This window comes from Heterocephalus glaber, unplaced genomic scaffold (genome assembly GCF_053883595.1).
Source record: "Heterocephalus glaber isolate CG9 unplaced genomic scaffold, H.glaber_assembly_v1.0 deba00001472, whole genome shotgun sequence".
In the NCBI taxonomy this organism is placed as follows: Eukaryota; Metazoa; Chordata; class Mammalia; order Rodentia; family Bathyergidae; genus Heterocephalus; species Heterocephalus glaber.
The window spans coordinates 24,962,869-24,980,176 of NW_028258315.1; the positions used below are offsets into that span (position 1 = coordinate 24,962,869).

Below are 17,308 nucleotides of genomic sequence, written 5' to 3' on the forward strand. Positions count from 1 at the left end.
ATTAGGAGTCTGTTTTATGACCATATATGAACTAAAGGGCAGACTTATTTTTGGTTTATGACCCAAAATGTTGCAAATACTAAGTCCCAATGTTTGTTTGTCCCAAGGAACCCTTACAAAGACACTATTCAGTCTACTCAAAGTTTAACGTCATTACTATACTCAATCCCAGCACTTGGGAGGCTAAAGCAGGAGGATCACCAGGAGTTTGAGGCCAGCCTAGGCTACACAGTGAGTTCAAGTCCAACCTGAACTACACAGAAAGGCTCTGTCTCAAATAAATAAAAAAATAAATTACACAGAGCATACTATACTGGCAGAGTGAGAAATATAAAAATACACAATGTAGCTGGGCATAGCGGTGCATGCCTATAATCCCAATTTGGGAGGCTTCAGCAGGAGGATTACTCGGAGTTCAAGGCCAGCCTGAACTATATAATGAGACCCTGTCTCAAAAAAAAAAAGTAAAAAATACACAATATAATACAATATAGTAGCCGGGTGTGGTAGTGAACATCGGTAATCCCAGCACTCTAGGAGGCTGAGGCAAAAGGATTGTAAATTTAAGCCCAGCCTGGAAAATTTAGAGATTTAATGAGACCCTGACTCAAAATAAAAAAGAGCTAGGAATATAGCTCTGTGCCAAGGTCCTAGGTTCAATCCCCAGTACTAGAAAAAATATACATAATAATAAAGTACCATGTAGTAGAAAGTAGGGAGGGTAAATGAAAGTGCTCACTAACACCCAAAATAATTTTATGAAAAATAAAGAACATACCAAAAAATCAGTGGAAGCACTGTCTCTGGAAACCAGAAAATTACATAATTTGGTAATGAATCTGAGACTTAAATTCTGGAGATAACTGAAATAGATGAAATTGGTCTGTTTCTACTCCTTTCATACTTCATTGGCTGTAGAGTAAAAAAGTGAGAACCTCCTCTTGCGCCTATTTATATAAAAGCAGATGCTAGCAATTGCCACCGTATAATTTTAATTAAAATGATACACACAATACAAATTTTCCTCTCGACCCACTAAAAACTTTTTCTACTGAGTTCAGCGGATGCTTCTATTTTAAGACATAAAACAGTTGAATTTCAAGAAATACTGATTATACACATATATTAATGAATCAAACAGTAAATTCACACAGAGGCAGGGCTGGAATTTTTCTTCATTGTGTATAATTCAAGGCAGGTTCAGTTTTCACTTAACTTTCCCCAGGGTTTTACCGCCTAGCAACTGATAAGAAACACTATCACTTTTGAGGCAATCAGAAAATTAATTTGTCTGAAAAAAATTCCATTACAGTTTCTCAAAGTAAGCCTACAACACATGCTCCAAGCTAAATTTGGCCTGAGGATGCCTCCGTAGTTGAGTGCTTGCGTGAGGGACCGCAACAACATTCTTGCGTAAACGGAGCTCAGCGAATCACAGTAGCCGAGCCCCAGCCAACCACAGCCTTTTTTGTCAGGCCTAGCTTGCAGCTTCCTGCATTAGCGTCAGTTCCGTATTACTTGTGAGTTTCCGGCTTTCGGCTCCTGCATGGATGACGGGCTCCTTGTTTCCCAGTGCTGCTTTGCTCAATTAAGCTGCTAAATTTAACTTATTAACCTACTTTTAACAATGAGGAGCTGTCGCTTGCCTTGGTTCTGCAGGCCGTGATTTTCAAATGGAGTCCCGAAACGTACGTGGGGGAGATCGGCGCAGAGCACAGCTGAAGACAGGGCTGGGAAGCTGAGAGGCGGGGGCCGGCCGGGGTTCAAAGGGAGAGGACACGCGCGGGTGGGATCTGAAGAGAGGAGAACAGCGTGACAAGTGAAGCCTGCCAGCTGCATGCGCTAGGGACAAATTACGATCTTAAGCAAAAATATGGCTCAGAATAGCTCCTGGTTATCTCTCGATTGTATTCAAAAGGATTCCAAAAGCAGATATCCCTTAGACTGGGCATGAGGGCACAGGCCTGTAATCCCAGCCCTCTGAGAGGCTAAGGTAGGTGGATCTCAAGGTTGAGTCCTGTCTGGGCAACTTCATCAGACTACGTCTCAAAAATAGAGGCGGGGGAGACTGAGGATGTAGCTCAGTATGAAGGCCCTGGGTTCAGTCCCCCATAACGGGGAAATAATGCTGTAAAGATTTATGTGCACGTTGTAAATTCTTTTAAACTCCGTATTTTCCAGGTGCCTTAATTCCCCATTGTGTGTGCAGCCCCTCACCCAAGCAACTTGAGTGCCCCAATGTAATAAACCTGGCCCCTGCCACAAGTTCCCCTTCTGACCTTGTGACCACCCATCTTTTTATCTTTTTCCGGCTCATTTCTTTTGTGAAGTCCATTTTTCCAGCCATTTTCTAAGCTGAATTTCCTGACAGATTGCTGAAAGCATATGACAAATTATTGTATTTGGAAGAAAACCTTTTTTAGTGTAGTGATCCAAGATTAATTCATTTATCTGCAGCCCATTAATGTATACAATGCCTGCCTTCTTCCATGTTTCATTTTGGGTTTTATGGTCTAATTTGTTGTTTTATACAAACTTAGATGAGTAGGCAGGTGCTGATGTCAGTGAGAACTGAAAATCCTCACTGAAGAGGAGGTATTGGAGATGGGCTTTAGATGCAAATCACCAGAGCCTTCCCTGTTGGAAAGACCTGTTGGAGGCCTGTGGAAAAGAGGGCCTCCCAACCGCATAGTTACTTCCTGACCATTCATCTCTAGGCTGAAGTTCCTAGTAGACTCATGTCTGTATCCTCCTGCTCCAGAAAGGACGTGGATGGCCGTTTTCTCAAACTTCCTCCTTGGGTGTCTGCTTACCCTTATGCTCCTGCAGCTGCCCACACTGGATACAGGTAGGTCTCCCTTCTTCCCCAACTCTTTCCCTGCTCCAGCCCACTGGGTTGAAATGCTTCTGCAAATACAAGTCATCACAAAGGTTCTTCCCAGGTGAGATGCAGGGATCCACTATGAGCCAGGTGGATACCTGAAAGTGAGAAACAGCATGAGCAAGTCTGCTTTTTGGCTGGGCTCAGTTCCTGTCAGTCTACAGTTCTATCACCTCACCCATATCCTGCTTTTTGTTTTGTTTTGGGGGGGGGGCAGCTCCTTTTGAAGTCCTTGGACCTCTGGAGCCTATCCTGGCCTTATTGGGTGAAGACTCTGAGCTGCCCTGTTATCTTTCACCAAGTATGAGTGCTGAGCACATGGAACTTCGGTGGTTCCGGAATACATTCTCTCCGGCTGTGTTGGTGCACCAAGATGGGCAAGAGCAGGAGGGAGAGCAGATGCCCGAGTACCAGGGGAGGGTGACACTGGTCACAGAAAACATCACTGCAGGGCATGCAATGCTGAGGATACATGGCATCAGGACCTTTGATGAAGGGGTGTACGGGTGCTCCTTCAGAGATGACCAAGTCCGTGGAGAGGCCTTCCTACAGCTGAGAGTGGCTGGTGAGTGGATGGGTTTTCGCTTCTTGGGGGACACTTAAGGGGTGAAAGTGGTTTATAAACTGTACAAGCGTAATATTATGGTGAGGCATTACTGCTGTGATTAGAAGTTACTCAGAAACTTAATGTATAAATTACTGCAGTGCCTTTTAATATTTACTTTTAGCTGGGATTTTAAAAATGTCTTGGTGAAGCCTGTATCTCAGCTCCATGACAGTGGAACCTCTATGGCAGCAGCTTATGTTGGTCCCTGTGCTTTTATATGTAGGGAGAAACGATTATCTTGACAAGTACTTTTAAGAACCTAGAAACTTGACAACACAAAGCTGTGGCTCTTCTGTGAGTCACAGACCCAATTTTAAAAATAGTAAAATTTGTTAAATCTCTTGACAGAAATATACATTCATGTAGATACGTATATGTACTTTTTTAGTGGCCTTTTTTGGGGTTTTTTGGTTTTGGTTGGTTTTTTTGTTTGTTTGTTTGGTTGGTTGTTTTTTTTGTGTGTGTGGGGTTTTTTTGGTACCGAGGATCAAGCTCGGGTCCTTGCGATTGTGCAGCAGGCAGCGAAACCACTGAGCTAAATCCCCGGCCCTATTGGGTTTTTTTTGAGACAGGGTCTTGCTCTGTAATTCAGCCTGGTCTCCAACTCAAGGTAATCCTCCTGCCTCAACTTCCCAACTGCTGGGAATATAGATATGCACCAACATGCCTGGGTACTTGTTTAGTTTTTCTTAGTACATGTTTGTAGTACATAATGATTACTTCCATTGTGGGGAGTTGGTACATGTACATAATAACTCTGATTCTTTTTTCTTCCCCTTCCCTCCTCCCTCTTGGTCCCCTTCGCATTTACAAAAGATCTATATTTATATATTTGGGCAGGTGCCCAATGGATTAGCTGCGAAACTATCAAGTATCTTCTATGCCCTACAGAGTTATAAGAAAAGAAGCAAGCAGAAAAGTGAAGCCTCCAAAGTAGTAATTTAAGGGCCGGGGATTTAGCAGTGGCACTGTGCCTGCCTCATAAGCACAAGGTCCTAAGTTCGATCCCCAGTACCAAAGGAAAAAAAAAGTAGTATGAGGAGTCTGAAGTAGAACCCATTTAAGGGAACCCCTGAAAAAATATTACAACAAAGGAACACTGAGTCTTCTACTGTGATTCCACTTCTTCTCCCATAGTCACCCAGAGAAAAGCTCAGGAAACAATTTTCCTTTCTCCAGTTCTTGCCTATCCCACAATACACTATGTGTTCTGCCTATTCCAGCCTTCTGCCCTCACTTCCAATAACAGGGCTCCTTTCCACCGCAAGAGTTCCCAGCCTATGCCTCTTGGCCCCTCTAAGCCTTTGGACTTGCTGTTCCCACTTCCTGAAAGAATACTTCTCATGTCTGTCTATACAACTCTGTCTGCATTTTAAAGGCCACCTCAAATGCCCATCCATCCTTTAGGGGTGGACTTGTTCCTGATGCCCACAAGGTATCTTTTTGATGTGGTGTGTGAAATGTCATTTTATTTTATTGGTACCTAAGTTCCCTTTGAAATGAGGAATTGAGATATCTCTATTCCTGTTTTGGTTACTGTGATTCTCTATAAATACTGTAGTCCTGTGGTTATAAGGGTTCCAGGAGGGTAACCGCTGAAAGATTAAAGCCACCTCTCTCTCCACAGCCCTGGGCTCTGACCCTCACATCGGTATGGAAGTTCAGGAAAGTGGAGAGATCTGGCTCCAGTGCACCTCTGTGGGGTGGTACCCAGAGCCCCATGTGCAGTGGAGAACTCCCACAGGGGAGAAGTTTCTGTCCACATCTGAGTCCAAGAGTCCTGACCAAGACGGTCTTTTCACCGTGGCAGCTTCAGTGATCATCAGAGACACCTCCCTGGAGAATGTGTCCTGCTGCATCCGAAACCTGCTCCTAGGCCAGCAGAAGGAAGTAGGGATTTCTCTATCAGGTCAGTGGGACAGGGCTGCCTCCTGTGTTGACACAGCTTCAGGACCACAGCACCCGGGACCCCTGCTCAGGTGTGACTTCTTGACAAAGTTGTCTACTTTTCCCTCAGCTCTGCAAAGTCTCTTGCTTGATGGCTTGAGGGAAACCCTAGAAATGTTACCAGATTTGTAAGAATTTTGAAGGTATAAAGTCTGTATAGATCTTAGAGAAATGCTAGCTTTTTATGACTCTTAGAAAATACTCAACCCTCGTATCCTTGAGTTCTGTATCCATAGATTCAACAAACTATGGGTAGAAAACTTGAGGGAAAACATTCACATCTGTACCAAACATACACAGACTTTTTTGTCATTCCTGAAACAATACAGTAAGTCTCCAACCTCCAAACATTCAAGTTGCAAACTTTCACAGAAACTAATGGTCCTCAAATTCTGAACATTCATAGATGTAAACAAATCAAGAAAGTAGCTCTGTGTCTGCCCAACATTGTCACAGTTGTGCTGCTGTGTGCTTACTGTACAGTGTGATAGTGTACAGTAGTACACTGCTCAATCAGAGCCCAGGATGTCCGGAAACATTATTTACAGTATTTGTGTGTGTGTCTTTTTTTTTTATGCTTTACATTGTATGTAAGGTACATAAGATGTACTTTGTCAAACTCACAAAGGAATCTAACTTATGAATGTTGTCCTGGAACAGAACTTGTTCATAAATCGAGGACTTACTGTACAGTCTAATAACTTTATATATCATTTTCATTATTTTGGGTGTTGGAAATAGTCTTGAGGTGATTTAAAGTATAGAAGTATTTGTATATGACTCAAATACTTATATACAGAGGCTAATTAGTAAACATTATCAATGGATATTGTCCATTTTTGGTACAGAGGTTTCTTTCTTCGAAGTCCACAAATTCTATATTATTTTTCTCATTTTCTAAATCATCCTTAGCTCTCACCCTTTGTTAGACCTTTGTGCAAGTTGTCAAGGTCCTCGGGGAGGCCAGTCATCTCAGTTACTCCCCAGAAGTCACATGATTTACTCCTGTCCCCCGTGGATTTTAGTTGTGTCTTATTCTTTGATTTCTCCTCCCATTCACCTTCAAGAGGCCTTACTGTTGATGATAGATCCTTCATATTTCACAGAATGGAAATTCCTGTTTTGTTTTGTTTTCTGTGTTGGGTTGAACCCAGTCCTCACACACTCTAGGCAACTGCTCTACCATTGAGTTCCACCCCTAACCTCCTCACTGTTCATTTTGTTTGTTTGTTTTGCCTTCTTTTTTGAAACAGAGTCTTGTCAGGCTGAGTTTAAACTCTCTATGTAGCCCAGACTGGCCTCCAACTTGCAGCAGTCTTCCTGCCTCAGCCTCCTGAGTGCTGGGATTACAACAGACATGCACCACCACATCTGGCTTCATTTTAATTTCTAACAAGGAAACAAATGTCTTTGTCCATTTTCCTTCAGACTTTCCAGTGATCACTAACATTCACAGACTCCACATCCTTTCATTGAAATTCCCCTCAAAGGCTCAACTGTTTCCCTAATTCTGTTCAGTTATATCTTACCCCTCTTTTCTCTTGATATGTCTGGCCTTGATAACTGTTCCTTCCTTTTAGAAACTGTCTCCAAATATATCATCCAGAACATCTCATTTTTCTGTTTCTCTTTGAACACATTTTTCTTATAGCTTTCGTAATTCATCTTTCTCCATCCTGATATAAGTATTCTCCAAGGATCCCACTTGATGCACCTTTTAGGGTTCTCCTCTGGTCATCATCCCATTTTCCTTCAGCTTCTCCTCCTGGGGGTGAGAATGGGGCTGAAAGTTCCAGCCCTCTAACTGTGCCTACAACTCTGAGGAGATCAGGAGACCAGCCACCCATCCCAAAGCTCTGTAGTGTCCTATCATTAGTGTACAAAAGGCACTTGGGACCTTGGCCTGGTGGCCTGTGAGCAGGTGGTGCTGGGGACCTGGAAGGCAGAGGGGAAGGGCTTGTAGAGGTTGGGATTTGGTGGAAGGAGGACAGTGTAAAAGAAGAAACTTGCCAGCTGCATATTCTTAGAAACTAATTATGAGAAAGGAACACAAAGACTCTTAAAATCTCATAGTCATCTCTGGTGGCATATTCCAAATGTTCTGAAAAGATAACCTGCTTGAACTCGACATGGTGGTGCGTGCCTGTAATCCCAGCAGTCTGGGAAGCTGAGACCTGAGGTTTGAGAGTTTGACCCCAGCCTAGGAAACTAAATGACATATGGAAACCCAGTCTCAAAAGAAAAAATTCTAAAAAGTGCTGCAGGCATACCTCTGTGAAGGTCCTGGATTCAGTACCAAAAAAAAAAAAGCAACAACTGTTGTGCTAACAATTCAGCTCAGGGGTGTGGCACCAGCAGCACCATCCCCAGCACCAAAGAAAACCAACCAACAGTCTTAACCACTCTTGAGATTCCAAGAAACAGACAAAAGGAAGACCAAATGTTCTCTAATATCGCGTCCACTCATCTCCACTTTAGAGAGCCAGCCTGTGGATTTACATAGCACACATGTGAAACTGGTTCTTAGAACTGCCTCTCTCCTTCAGTCTCTGTTGAGGTCCAGGGCCAGCCTCCAAGTGCCTGTTGACCATCTCTCACCTCTGTATTTTCCAGTCTAGCTGTTAACTATATTGGACCATACATGACTTGCATACCATTCTATAGTTTTCCACTTATAAAATCTGAAACATATTTTTTCATTGTTTATTTCTGTCCTGTGACCTTACTGAATTCAGTTTTTAATTCCAGAAAGGTTTTTTGTTGGTGTTCTTGGGCATTTCTTTGTAAATAATTATGTCATATACAAAAGGTACAGTTTATTTTATTTTGTTTTTATGTACTGCTGAGGATTGAACCCAGGGCCTCATGCATTCTAGGCAAGTGCTCTACCACTGAACCATATCCTCAGCCCAGGGGTTGTTTTAGTTCTTCCTTTCTTCGAATCTGTTGGCCTTTATTTCCTTTCTGTTCACAGCACCAGCAGGAATCTCTTGCATTATGTGGGTAAGAATGAGGAGAGTGTACATACCAGCTTTATTCTCAATTTTTTGACATAAAGAATCATCTTCATGGGCTGGGAATTTAGCTCAGTGGCACCACACCTGCCTTGCAAACACAAGGTCTTCCTTCTCTCTTTTTTTTTTTTTTGTTTTGGTGCTGGGGATCGAACTCAGGACCTTGTGCTTGTGAGGCAGGTGGTGGCTCCACTGAGCTAAATCCCCAGCCCTCTTTCCTTTTTGATATGGGTTTATTTTACCTTCTAGGTTCTTGAGTGGAGCTTAGATTATTAGCTTTCCTTTTCCTCTTTTTAGCACTGTCACTTTCTGTTTGGACACTGCATTACCTGTGTCAAGAGCTGAGCAGAGCTGCAGAGGACTGTGCTGCCAGCTGTGAGAGTTGCTGGTTACGGCCACAAGCAAAGGGAAGGCACTCGTCCAGCTCTACTCATATGCAGCAGTAGGACAAGCAAAAGGCTGGATCAGAAAAAATGCTGATGCCCTACTACTCCCCTTCTGCCTGAGGATCAGAAACAAGTGAGGGTCAGATGGAACCTATAGCCAGAGGGAATTATTTTATTGCCTATATAGACACATAGGTGGTGAAGCTGAACACAAGACCAAGAGTTGGAAAGTACTGAGACAAAGTAGAGTTGAAGTGTCTTCAGTTTCCTACGGAGACATGAAAGTAGCAGGGAGTGGTGCCACACACCTATAATCATAGCACTCAGGAGGCTGAGGCTGAAGGATCACGTGTTCAAGGCCAGCCTGTCTCACTATGGTATGAACCATTAGATAAGACCACTAATGACGTGGAACCATAGGACAAGAGGAAGGTCACGGGGAAGTGGGGAAATATAAGGAAGGAGGGATGGGTAGAATCAAATATGTTATATGTATTGAAAAAGAAGTTTCCTCATATGAGAAGGTCTTGGCGCAGGTACTGAGGGAGGCCTTTCCTGAACACAAGAGGAACCAGCCTCCTGGGGTGGGAGGCAGGCTTGCTTGGACGCAGATGTGTATGAGTGTGACTAGCTGTTGAGTCTGACACTGCAGCTGCATATCCCTTAGTCTGCTGCGTACCCAGTCTGGTGAGAGGAGAGCAGCCTCCCTGTTGGGCCTGCCAGGCCAGCTTGAAAAAGCACACACACTTTGAACTTCCTTGGAGACTTCCTTATTAGCCCATGGATTATTTAAAAGTCTGCTCTTCAGTTTCCAAGAGTTTGAGGATTTTATTGCTTTCTAGATTGATTCCATATGGTTAGAATACACCTGTGACTAAATTTGTTGCAGTTTTATGCCTCAGGATATGATCTTGATACATAGATACTTGAAAATAAAGTTCATTCTGCTGATACAGGATGTGGTGTTTAGACTGTCTTGATGAATAGTTTTGTTAAGTTCTCTCTACTTGCTCTATTAATGGCTGAGTTATGGATGTTGAAGTATTTAACTATAATTGTGGATTTATTTATTTCTCTTTTAAATTTTATCAGGTTTGGCTTCACATGTTTTGCAGCTTTTTTCTTGGATGTATTTATGGTTAGTGTTGCTGTCTTGTTGGTGGGCTGACTACTTACCCTTACACAGTAAGCCTCTCCAGAGGTGTCTGTTCATTTTCTTTAATCTGAAGTCTACTTCATCTATTAATATTATGCTCGCTCTTGCTTTGATGAACATTTGCATGATATAACTTTTTCTGCCCTTTCACTCTTTTTTTTCTTTTCATTAAGTTTATTGGTACATTTTAGTTATACTATACAGTTACATGCATCACTGGGAACTTGCACCTTTACGTGATATATCTTGGTTCTAATTTTTTCCCCATTCCCCTGCCCTCCCGTCAACCTCTCCATCCCTCCCTATTTACAAAGACTTTGTTTCCATTTTTTTCCTTTTCTCCATCCTTTCACTCCTAATTTGGTTTGTCACTTAGATTTTTGTCACTGACCAAAAGCCCTGAGCAAGCCAACTTAGAGGAGAAAATGTTTATTTTGGTTCGTGGTTTCAGCTCTTGGTTGGCTGACCCCAAGGCAGAAACATCATGGCAGGAAGGTGTGACGGAGCAATGCAGCCCACTGCACTGCAGCCAGAAACCAGACATAGCAGGAGAGAGCTGAGGAAATGTCCCCAAGGCTGTGCCCCATGACTGCCTCGGAAATCGGCTTTACTAATCTCCTAGGCCAGTGATGGCAAACCTTTTAGAGACAGTGCTCAAACTGCAGCTCAAAAACCCACTTACTTATAGCAAAGTGCCAACACTGCAATTAAACCTGAATACTGAGGTTTTAGTTTAGAAAAAAAAATCCATACATTAACATCTTTTCTCTTAAAAGAAATAAATGACATGCATGCCATAGGTTCACCACCATTGTCCTAGGCCATCTCTCTAGTCAATCAGGTTGACATCACACTTGCCTTGTGAGATTTGAAATAAGTTTCACTATGATATATAATTGGAATTCTTTAAATCTGCTCCTCTGATTTATTTTAATTAATGTACTTAGACCATTTGCATTTAATGTAATTATTGTATTGGGTTGTCTATGGTTTATTTTTAGTGTTTTTTGGTCTTGAGGGTTTTTTGAGGGGGTTTTTTGAGATAGGGTCTTACTGTGTAGCCCAGGCTGGCCTTGAATTCACTGTGATTGTCCTGCCTCAGCTTCCCAGATTCTGAGATTACAGCCATGCACCCCTCACCCTCCACCCGCCATATGCTTTTTTTAGTGTTTTTGAGTATCTCTTTGCATAAGTGTTTTCTTAGTGGTTCCTCTATTATATTACTTATACAAAATTTGTCACAGTCTTCTGATGTCATCATTTTACCAGTTCAAGTAAAGTTTTGATGCTAACCTTCCTCTATGAACCTTCACCATCTCCCATTTATAATAAAAGTGTGCTGACTACTTCCACATACATATGATATATATACATCAAGTGGTGCTACAAATTTGTTTTTTTGTAGTACCGGGGATCGAACTCAGGACCTTGCACTTGCAAGGCAGGCACAGTGCCACTGAGCTAAATCTCCGGCTATACATTTTTGCTTTACATATCAAATACTTAAGAAAACTCAGAAGTGGAAAAATCTACTGTATTTACTCATTTTGCTTGGTTGGTTCTTTCTTCACTCTTTATGGTCCAAGATTTTTTCTTTCACTGTTTCTTTTGTTTCTGTTCAGAGAATTTCCTTTAGCCATTCTTTTAGGGTAAGTCTCCATGTAATATTGTAAATCTGTTTATACTCTTTCTTGAAGGGTTTTGTTTAACAGGAGTTTTCTTTTTTAGCACTTGAAACACTTGATGCCACCTCCTTCTGGCCTCCATAGTTCACATGAGAAACCCACCATTGTTCAGATCATTTTCCCCTCTTAGGTAAGGTGTCATCTGTCTCACTGCTTGTAAAATTTTTTTTTTCTTGGTCTTCAGTTTTCAGAAGTTGGATGATGACCTGTCTTAGTGTGATTGGTTTGGTTTATCTTATTTGGGTTTCCAGTTTCTTGACTGTAACTTTCATTCTTTTGCCAAATTTAGGAAGCTTTCAGCCATTATTTCTTCTAGTACTTTTTCAGATCTGTCCTGTTTGTTTTCTTATATTCCTTGATGATGCAAAAGTGAAGTCCTTTGTTATAAGCAGAAAGGACCTGAGTCTCTGTTGTTTTTGTTTATTACAGTCTTCTCTTGGTTTTTCGGATTGAGTTACTTTCTGTTGCTGTATACACAGGTTCCCTTATCCTTCCTCTTCAATTTTCATTCTGCTGTTGATATAGGGAAATATAACTCCCAACCTGCTAGATGTCAGATGTGCCAAGTTTGTGTCCCCAGAAACAACAGAGGTTAAGAGTAGGAAAGATTTATTGAGAGATAGCTCCTGAGAGATAGAGGGTGGCAGAAAGGAGTGTGGTTGTCCCAAAAGTGGGTTGCCACAGAGGGCATTTCTCCAAGAATGTTTATAGAGCAAAATAATAAGGTGGGTACAATGTGAGTTAAACTGTAATCAACCACTAAGGTGATAAGCATAGCTGCTTAGGTAATGCTGATCTAGTAGGGAAGCATGTCACATCATAAAACTACAGGGAAAGAACAAAGGAACTTTAGGGAAGGGATGGGTCCAGATGCTCTTTCACCCACACTGATGTCTAACTGGACTTTACTGGACCAAATGATACCAATTACAGTATAATGTCAAGTTATTGCTTACCCCCCACGGAGGCAGGTAGGCCTGGTCATTGCATCTTTGTCTTCAGGCCTGGCTTTAGCCATAGTTTTGGTGTGCACTCATTTTCTGCACTGACCCCCTCAAGGGCCCAGCCTTATCTGACTGCCTATTAATTTCTATCTAACTTAGCTTCCTATAATACTGTTGCACCTATCTATCAATTGTGTTAGGTATAGCCACTGTATTTTTCAATTATAAAACTTCCATATGGTTCTTTCCATCTTCTATTTCTTTGTGGAGACTTTGTATATATTTGTTGACACGTCTAATTTTTCATATTAAGTGCATTCTTGTTTGTTCATATAATCCTTTTTTGTGATGGAGGCTTTAAAGAAATTGTCAAACTTTGTCATCATGGTATTGGCATTGATACTGTCTTTTTAAATACAATTTGAGATCTTCTCAGTTCTTAGTGTGATGAATGATTTTAAACTAAAACCTAGCTAAGACTCTGGATGTTGTTTAAACCTTCTCCTTATTGCTAGGCAGAGATAAGAGATCCAGCCCCCCACTAGACCACCCACTGACACATGAAAGTGCCCACATTCCTGCCGAGCATTGAGGCCTCCTCCAAAGTCACCCACGCCTCTCACTGGTGCCAGCAGAAATTTGGATTCCCCACATGGTCTCCACTGCTTCCCAGGTTGGGGGTTCATAACTAGTCTGAGGGAATGAAAATACGGGCTTCCTACTTCGCATTTTCCAGTACAACATTAGCAGAGGAGTAGAGGTCCGATGTACAGCCCGGGACACTATAGCCTTTTCTGCATGGGTGCTGGTAGAAACAGTTGTCTCTATGCTGTTTGGCTAGAGTAGGGAGGAGCATATCACTGACACTTTTCTGTTTTAATGGGCTGCCCCTTTGCATGTTCTCTGGCTATAAAGAACAGGCTCTTGTTGGGGCTTTCTTTGTCCCTATTGGTGTTTCCACATTTTTAGCATCTGAGGTCAAAGTCTGGATTAATGAGGCAAAAAGAAAACCCAGGGAACTTACCACTGTGTCATTCCTTGGATCTTGTTTGTTTAGATACAATGTCCAGGATTCTCAGTTATACGTCATACATGCAATAGGGAAAAATGCATTGTGGAGAGAGAAAACATTTTTTCTCTATGCTCTAAATATTTCATTACACTTTGAGTCCAAAATATGTGGGTTTTTCCCCACACCAACCAGTTTTGCAGTTCTCTGCAGACATAGACTGGGTATCCTGCAGTTCAGTTCAATTCTGGTGCTGTTTACCTGGCCTTAGCCTGAGATTCATGAGGCAAAGGCTCAGTCCCACAAGACAGCTCCACTTTAGCTAACAGTCACAAGTCCAGTCTACCTGTGCTTCCACAGCTCTTTCCTCGATGCCAGAATGGCTCACAGAGCCTAAGAAACAAGTCTGTATAATGGGTTACTGGTTTATCATAAAAGGATACAAATCAGGGCCAGGAATTTAGCTCAGTGGTTCCACTTCCTGCCTCGCAAACACAAGGTCCTGAGCTCAATCCCTGGTACCAAAAAAAAAAAAAGGGTACAAATCAGGAACAGCTAAATGGAAGAGATACAGAGGACATGGTGTGTGGGAGGGCAGGGATCTCCCTCTCCTCCAGAGGAGACACACTCCTTAATGTGTTCACCTTGGCTCTGGACTTTTGAGAATTTTACAGAGGCTTCCTCACCTGCATACTGTTTTTTGTTTTGTTTTGGTATAGGGGATGGAGCTTGGGTCCTTGTGCTTGCACAGCAGGCATCAAAACCACTGAGCTAAATCTCCGGCCGTCTCACCTGCATACTTTTTAAGTCTTTGGCCCTTGGCAGGGACCACCACCTATAGCCCTTCTCCCTCACCAGAAGGTGAGGCTAAAAGTTCAGTCCTATGATTTCTTGGCTGGTTCCTTGCCTGTCAGCTGAGGTGGAGACTGTCAGCAGCTAGGGTTAGGTCCCTGTGTTAGCAGAGGAAGGAATGGCCGCCTTCTACATGGACTAATACTCCTTCAAGTTGTCTTTTTTTCAAATAGGCCTTCTAGAAAAGACCATAGGGAGTCTATTTAAAACATTCAAAATAGGGCTGGGGATTTAGCTCAGCGGCACCACACCTGCCTTGCAAGTGCAATGTCCTGAATTTGATACCAAATAAATAAATATAGCAAAACAAAACATTGCAAATAATCAGTCCCTCTTCTAGGTGACCTAGGATGAACTTTGCTTATTATAATATTCAGTTTGTCAGGCATGGTGGCATACGTCTATAATCCCAGCACTGGGGAGGCTGAGGTAGGGGAATTGCCATAAGTTCTAGTCTGGAGTACATAGGGAGACCTTGTCTCAATGAAAAAAAAAGGAAAGAAAGAAAGAGAAAGAAAAAGAAAGAAGGGAGGGAGGGAGAGAGAGAAGAAAAAGAAAGAGAGAGAGAGAAAGAAAAAGAAAGAAGGAAAAAATATCAGTATATCACACTCAATTCTTTGACCCAGAGGTGGTCCCATACGCCATTCTCAAACACTAGGGTAAAAAAACACGACTTCAGACTGTTCACATAGTAATGTGCCCGACCCTGCCTGCATGGTGAGTCTCCAGTTTAAGTGTGCATGCACCTGCCTGGTAAAACTCCCATGCCCCCCTTTGTCTAGGGAGACACTGTTTTGGGAATCACTGTGCTGCTGTCCTTGCCTCCTGTCATAAAAGTGTCCCTTACTCTTTGATCTCTTGGTTGTGCTTAGTGGCACTGCATTCCCAGTGTGTTCAGTTACAGTGTCTGCTGCCTTTTGTGAAAATCCTCCAGCTTTTTTTTTTCTTGGCTATCACCTTTGCATTTCCATATAAGTTTTATTATCTCCTTGTCAACCAAAATGTAACATGAACTGATGGAATTTTGATTGGCATTGACTCTGTAGACTTTAGTTTCTTTTTTTTGGTACCGGGGATCGAACTCAGGACCTTGCCCTTGTGAGGTAGGTGGCAGAACCACTGAGCTAAATCCCTGGCCCTAGACTTTAGTTTCTTAGCAGTGCTTTTCAGCCGTCACTGTAAAGATCTTATGCATATTTTGTTAGATTTATTCCTACGTATTTTATGGCTATGGGTGCTATTATAAATTATTTTTAAAATCCTACTTCTCCTTTTTTGATTGTATATACCAATCACCCTCCATGTACTTCTTAATAGTCTATAAACTCTTTTAGACTTTCTATATAAACCTGTCAGGTCATGAGCAACTAATGACAATTTTACTCTTTCCTGTTTGATTTTTTATCATTCATTTTTGTCTATTTAGACATAAGCTAAGGTTTTCCATGTAAGATTAAATACAAGAAATGGTAGTTTACATCCTTACTTCGAAAGGAATTGTCCAGAATTCCACCATTAATATTACAATAACTGTATGTTTGTTGTATATGCACATCAAAATAAGGAGTCTCCTCCTGTTTTGCTGAATGATCTTACATTTGTTATTTTTGGACTTCCATTTCTGCCCATAAAATGGTTTTTTTTGGTACCGGGGATCGAATTCAGGACCTTGTGCTTGCGAGGCAGGTGTGATGCCACTGAGCTAAATCCCCAGCCCTCTACCTATAAAATGTAAATTCTAAGTTAGATAATACAGGTAATCTGATGGGCATGGTGGCACATTCTGTAATCCCAACACTAACGATATGCACACACACAGGCAACAATATTTACACAAGCATTCTTGTTCCTTAGTTAAATCCACACAGTTTTCTGGCCACAAATTCCACGTCTATTGTCTTTTCCCACTGATCTCATTAAGTGCATTCTCTTCCACTTAATCATGTTGTCTGTAGAGGTATTTCTCCTACTTCTCAATTTAGCAAAAGACTATAGTTCTTAGAAATGAAATATCTGCCTTTAACCAGTAGTAACATCCTTATTTTATGACTCTTACTCAGTATCCCTTGTCATCAAAATTTCTCTTTCACACAGAATTTCTTGTGAAGAAAATCAAAAGCAATGTAGCGCGCACAGAAGCTAGTGGTGCCATTTACTACTTGAGCAACTCAGGGAACCTTGAATTACTTGACTTTCTTGAGCCTCATTTTCAAGTATATAAAAATACTAAGAAAAAATTTGATCTTACAAAAATTATTGAGGATTAAATGTGATGGTATGTGGGAAAATGTCTAAACTCAGTGTTGGTAAATCATATTGATTTCCCCTAATACTCTGGATGTTCTAAAGGGACAAGCCAGTTAGGACAGTTACAGTAAGATAAACAAGACCAGTCAAGTACTGTATAAAGAATTTGACATGAGAACGATTTCATGCCCCAGCATATGTGTGTACATAATAATCTCCCACCTGGTAAAGGGTAATAAGTGGAAGAGTAATAGGCTTGGAGAATTATAATCTAAATGCCATGAAAACAAATGTCTTTGGGTTTTGTTTACTGCTATGTACCCTGGGTCTAAAACGGTGTCTGCCATGTAATGTGCAGTCAGTAAATGTGTGTGTCGGGTGAATGAATGAATGAATGAATGAGAAGGTAACCCCGTTTCAGCAAAGTTCTCCTAGACCTGACAGTAGTGACTTTAGCCAAAAAGACTGTGTCATCTTCAGAGTGGCTCAAACCGAACTTAATGTCTCATTAAAAGCTCCTTGTGACTGTATCTCCATAATCTCTGGATGGATACATTGGCCTGTATTTCAGTCCATCCCC

General features: G+C 41.7%; 1 protein-coding gene across 1 annotated transcript in view; it reads left to right on the forward strand.

Moving 5' to 3' along the window:
- The first annotated feature begins 1,457 nt into the window (after positions 1-1,457).
- Positions 1,458-17,308, forward strand: part of LOC101697974 (butyrophilin subfamily 1 member A1) — a 35,026-nt gene continuing 19,175 nt past the window's right edge. The window contains exons 1-5 of the mRNA XM_087181081.1: positions 1,458-1,688; positions 2,718-2,848; positions 3,099-3,446; positions 5,116-5,397; positions 16,576-16,694. Of these exons, the coding sequence (XP_087037207.1) occupies positions 2,773-2,848; positions 3,099-3,446; positions 5,116-5,397; positions 16,576-16,694 (825 nt within the window). The 5' untranslated portion in view covers positions 1,458-1,688; positions 2,718-2,772. The remainder of the gene's footprint in view (positions 1,689-2,717; positions 2,849-3,098; positions 3,447-5,115; positions 5,398-16,575; positions 16,695-17,308) is intronic.